Source organism: Morone saxatilis, unplaced genomic scaffold (genome assembly GCF_004916995.1).
Source record: "Morone saxatilis isolate NCDOM2014 unplaced genomic scaffold, NCSU_SB_2.0 Contig22, whole genome shotgun sequence".
NCBI lineage: Eukaryota > Metazoa > Chordata > Actinopteri > Moronidae > Morone > Morone saxatilis.
This window is the reverse complement of record NW_023339785.1, coordinates 26,274,988-26,280,691: the sequence shown is the minus strand read 5'-3', so window position 1 is coordinate 26,280,691 and position 5,704 is coordinate 26,274,988. Positions and strand designations below refer to the sequence as shown.

The window sequence follows — 5,704 nt, the reverse complement described above, 5'->3', positions numbered from 1 at the left end:
ACTGTAAAATACCTGAAACAGGACAGTGTTGGACAGAAACTGGAGGACAGGAGACATTTAAAGACGGAGGAGATAAACACACTGATTCTGACTTCATGGGGACTTTTGTATTTAATAAATCACACTGTGAATTTAATGTGACTGTTTGTGGGTTGTTTGAGCTGTTACCCTGGCAACGACAGAGACGTCCTGCAGTATAAAGTAATATTTCAGCATCTTCCAGCTTCGTGTCAACAGTTTGTGTTTGTGTTCCTGTTTAAGGACATAAAGCAGCTCCAATGAGAAACTCCCAGTCTGGTGGTCTGACCTCAACCCCGTCCAGCACCTGTGAGTCAGACCTGATCACCAACACCAGCGTTCAACATCTGGTGGAAACACTGAAACCAGGTTGGTTGTACAGCCGGTGCTCAGCCGTCCACATACTTTTGGCCACGAGCGTTGTTTGAGATCAGCAGTTCAGCCACACCTGCTCCCTGCTGCCTCACTGGAGGGGTTCAGAGAGGCATGTCGAGGCCTGCCAGAGGCGACCCCCTCGAGGAAAACACCCCAAAGGCTGAGGAAACACCCCCCCGCCTCCCCTCTGGCCTCCCCCACACATCAGTGCTCCTCCAGCAGGAGGAGGCGGCGTTAGCGAGCGGCTCCAGAAACAGTCGCCATCGATAATCTGCTGCAAACATGATCTCCATATTAGGGATCAATATTTCTCCCTGTGTCTCTGAACCAGGAACCACACTGTCCTTCCTCCTCTCCTCCTCCTCTTCATCCACACCCCCTCCACTTCCGTTCGCCTGACTTCATCTTCTTCCTCTTTTCTCTCCCCTCCTCCCCCTCCATCTCTCTCCCAGACTTCCATCATCTCAGCTTCTCTCCTCACTCTCCCCCTCCTCCCCCCCGTTCTCCCTCCCCGGGGCTGCAGATCCCCCGGTGCAGCTGCAGGAGGAGGGGGAGGCGTTGGGGGTTGAAATTAATGAGAGGAGCCTGGAGGTATTGACTTTCCTGGGAAAACACAGCTCTCTAAAAATCAGTGGCCGAGCGCCGCAATAACTCAGCACCCATCGATCCCACAACATCACCCCCCTCACCCGTCCTCCCCCCGCAGGCCGCATTGATCCGTGCATTACAAGCTCTGAGGCCGCTGGGCGGTGTGGACCCAGCAGCGCCACCCGGCTCGCTCAACCAGCAGCTCTGTCGGGGAGAGGGTGATGAAACCAGAACCAAAAACTACAAAAACTGCAGAACTAAAATAAACTCCAAAAATAAAAGAATAGATTAAAAAAAAATCACAGGACAAAATATCTCGAAAAAAAGAGACAAAATAAATAAAAATGACCCAAAGAAAAACTACAAACCTGCAGAACCAGAAACTACAAACTACAACAACCAGCAGGAGTCAGATCTTTGATTATTGGGTCTCTCAGATTGTCTCTCAATTTATCATCAATTATTGTTTATTTGTAACCCCAACTGTTGCCATGGTAACAAACAAACACTCTTACTGGGTCAATAAAAAACACCAACAACAACAAACACTGTAAAACAACAGGAAGTTGTTTCAGAGTATAAGTCGTTCTTCAGTCGAGCTCACAGATTATAACTGATCGACCTGATTGATAACTGATTAAATATATTGATCTCATTCATTTCAGAGACTGCTGATTATTCTGGGATGTTCACTCAGACAGACAGACAGACAGACAGACACTACAGGAGCAAATGTTCTGTGTCTGTACATGGAGGTAACGTCCCAACAGCCTCTCTGCTCCTCCCTCCTCCTCTTCCCTCCTCCCTTCTCCTCCCTCCTTCTCTCTCTTCCTCCCTCCTCTTCCTCTCTCCTCCTCCCTCCTTCTCTTCCCTCCTCCCTTCTCCTCACTCTTCCTCTCTCCTCCTCCCTCTTCCTCCCTCCTCCTGTTCCCTCCTCCTCTCTGCTCCTCTCTTGTCATTCTGCTGACGCTCTCTCGTCTTTCAGAGCGAAGCCGGAGGATCAAATCCTGAAGCTGCTTTAAGCCACTGTGAGGAAGAGAGCAGTGAATTCTGGGAAAACACTCGGATCTCACTCCCTGTCACTTCACCTCCAACTGCACCTCCACTGAGGGAGCTGAGAGGAGATAGAGGAGTCAGATTCTGCTACCACCCTGATCCCTGGACAATCTCAGAGAGCAGAACCTCCTGCAGGTTCCTCCCACAGTCCAATGTCACAGTGAAAGTACTGAAGAACCACAGACACTGATGATACCGACAGACAGAAGTTCATTCAGTGAGAAACTCACTTTAACATTGTCTCCACCCTGTTGTTAAAATCTAATCCGACACAGAAATAAATAAAAGAAGCTTCTCTCAGACAGACTGGCAGCCATGTTTGTTCCATCGAGTCAGACATTCAATGACATCAGCTCTCTCCTCTTCAATTATCCACCGCTCGCCTGTTCAGTGTTTAAAAGCTGGGCTCATTTCACATTCATGAACAACAACACACTGCTGGCACGGCGAGCGCGCTCTGGAAACGGACGCGTCCTCGTTTTTAAAATATGGATGTGTAAATCAGATGTACTGGCGATGTGTGCGCACAATATGGCCGCCTCCCTGGCAGTGGGAGCGGGAAGAAGACTTGGGAGAATGACAAGAAACTGCGGGACATTACGATGCAGCCACCTGTCGGGGTTCAGCCTCACGATGCCTTCAGGGACACACACTTTTGTTGTTTCCTATCAATCAAACTGAAGTCAGATGTTCACGTTTCCTTCGTTGGGTTTGTGGAATCTGTCGGCTGATGCTGAATCAGGAATACTGGTTCCACAGTCGGTACATCCTGAATATTTTACATCATTTTATAAAACATGCTGTAATGCTCCTTTGTATTCTTTATGGACACATCTACATTGTTGGGATCGTTTATATGGAAGCAAATTGTGACAAAAACTGACCACAATTCAGATCAGTTTCTATAAACAGGATAAATTTCATACTATAATGATATTTTTGTTTGCTACAGTTAATATTTTATATTTTAATACATAAATCATTTTATTTGAACAAGGAAAGTTTGTTTAACGCAGCGGTTCCACAGTCAGGTTCCACATGTGTTGATTTTAAACTGGATGTTATTGAACATATTGACTAGATAAAAGCAGATATTAGTCGGTTCCTCCAGGATTAAGGCCTCAAATTGACGGACAATCACACATCAGTGTACATATCTTATATAACTGTAATATATTGTACACTGTAAATCCAACAAACAACATATCCTAATAAAAAAACTAAACTAACATAAACTATCCTCACTCATTCCCATGACTTAAACCAAACAGTTGAAGTAATAATCAGTTGTTTCAGTTAAATGTGTAAAATAATTTTAATTATTGGTGATTTAATTCCAGTTTGTTCCATTAACTAATTTTCTTTAAGTTGACTTAATATCATTATAAAAATATAAGCCCTGAAATTAATTGGCAACCACTTTGATAATCGATTAATTGAAAATTGTATAAATAAATTAATAATAGGCTTTAGTGGAAGAAAACGTTGTAAATTCAACTTGGTGGAAACATTCGTATGAAAAAGATGCATTTAAGTGAAATTGTGACGTTCGCTGTGGTGGACAGTAATGGAAGCCTGGAAGGACAAATGCATTCAGGGATCAAACTGTATTTTTCTATTTTGTCTTTTCTTCATTCCGTCTTTCTTATTTGTTTCAGAAAATCATCTGTTCAGACAGAAATGAAACATTTTTCTTCCCGTAAATGTCTTTTTACTGATGCTTTTATTTTGTCTTTTTTGACCATCTGATGACAGAAGCCACTCGTTAATAAAAAAACATCATCATCCTCGATATCGACCCTGAGTGATTTGGACTGAAACGTGTCGGGTCGGTCCTTCCAGCGTGTTTCTGACACTCAAATGAGATAACAACAGGCTCTATTCACAACATGAAAGCAACGCTCGCAGTCGCCGCTATCTCTAAATGGAATCACAGATTAGCATTGCAAAAGGAGGCGGCGGCCGGACCGTCCATTGTGAGTGTCTCGTTCCCTTCTCGGCGTCGCACTGCCGTCGTCGGAGGCAGTGCCTCCGACAAAGACGGAAGGAAGCGGCGATAAACTGGTGTTAAACAGAAAGCCCGAACACGCTTTCACGGCCCGACGCAATGACATTTACTTATCACGCTAAACAGCTTCCATCTGACCTTTCTGCTACTTTGAATGACATCTGGATATTCTGACAGAATAATCGGGACAGTAAAAGCACCGATCTGAGAGACAGATAAGGACGTCTTCGGACTGCAGACAATGAGTCTGAAGGACGGGCTGGAGAGAGGAGGAGAAGGAGGAGGAAGAGGAAGAGGATAAAGAGGAGGAGGAGGAGAAAGAGGAGGAAGGACACACCGGGGAAGATGTTTACTTCACTGTCAGCGTGTAGAAAACCAACCTGATCCTCATCGGTTCAACCGGGACTCCGGTCTAAAAACCTTAAACCTTCCCCCTTAAGCCCACAGAGCTTCTGTCCAAACATATAAACTTTTACACTGTTTACACTGATGCTAAAGAGTTGCATTCTGGGTAAATGTGTCTAAAATGAAGGACAGGACGTGGAGGATATTTCCTTCTGATGCCACTGAGAAAGAATGAAATGTTGCTGAAGGGGAAATTTCGTCTGGGTGCGTTTGTGCTCGCCAACACAATAGGAACAACTGCAGGAATATCACCAGACTCCCTTTAAAAATCATGTAATTTTGAGTTATTAAGAGAAACTTTATAAACTTTGTGAAACGCTGCCAACGACAAATTCTTCATTATTTGAGCCTTGTTGTAAATTGGAAAGTTACACATTTATTCATTTATCTATGTGAAAAACATTGCGTCCATTTCAGTTTCTAAACTGAAAAAAGGAAACCATCTCTATTTATGAGTCTCAATGTTGGCAGGTTTGGCTTTAGGTGGCGATCAAAATAAACCGTTACACATTCACTAAATAATATATCAGAGTTTTCTCTTTAGGAAGGAAAAGGTGTAAAAACTTAAATGTTTGTCCTTAAATAGGTGAAACAGTTTGATTAGTGATCAATCAGGTCTTAGACTCTTTAACACTGGACAACGACAGCATCAGGATCAAAACACAGAATCAAATCAGATATTGATGGTTTTGTTTTGTGATCAGTGATATTGTGTCTTTAAGAGCTCAATAAATGTAACACAGGTAAAAGTGACCGGACTGATCATCGGAAGACAGATTCTTCATGTTTAATTACCACCAAACAGTTTGTGACAAAAACATCTAAAACATTTAAGTTCCTGTCACAAACTCTCAGTATTATCGCGATGAACCTCCCAGTGGATCTGCGGTCTGAGACTGGAGACGGTCGGGGTTCGGGCGGTCTTACCGGTGTAGACGAAACGTCCCGGTGCTCCTTTGCAGAACTGTTTGGATTTGTAGGACAGCGTGACCTCCACGACCCCGGGGATGTGCCGAGGGGGCGTCTGGACCCGGATGGCGTGAGGGGTAATCAGCTGGAGGATAAAACAAACAGATCTGAGTCCAAACAGGAGTCAGAGGGGGAGAACAGAGAGTACAGGACTCGTACTCAGAGGGGGAACTGGAAGTCAGTGATATTGACATTGATACTGTATTTATTAGAAAACTATTCGCTGCATATGCTATCTGTACTAGCTGCTGTTAGCTAGTGAGCGGTCCTATTAGCTGTCTGTAC

General features: G+C 44.2%; 1 protein-coding gene across 1 annotated transcript in view; it reads right to left on the bottom strand.

Moving 5' to 3' along the window:
* Positions 1 to 5,704, bottom strand: part of LOC118333399 (transcription factor COE3-like) — a gene marked incomplete in the record, with an annotated part of 64,521 nt that overhangs the window by 41,473 nt on the left and 17,344 nt on the right. Inside the window, 1 exon segment of the mRNA XM_035669006.1 lies at positions 5,378 to 5,504. Coding sequence (XP_035524899.1) covers positions 5,378 to 5,504 — 127 coding nt within the window.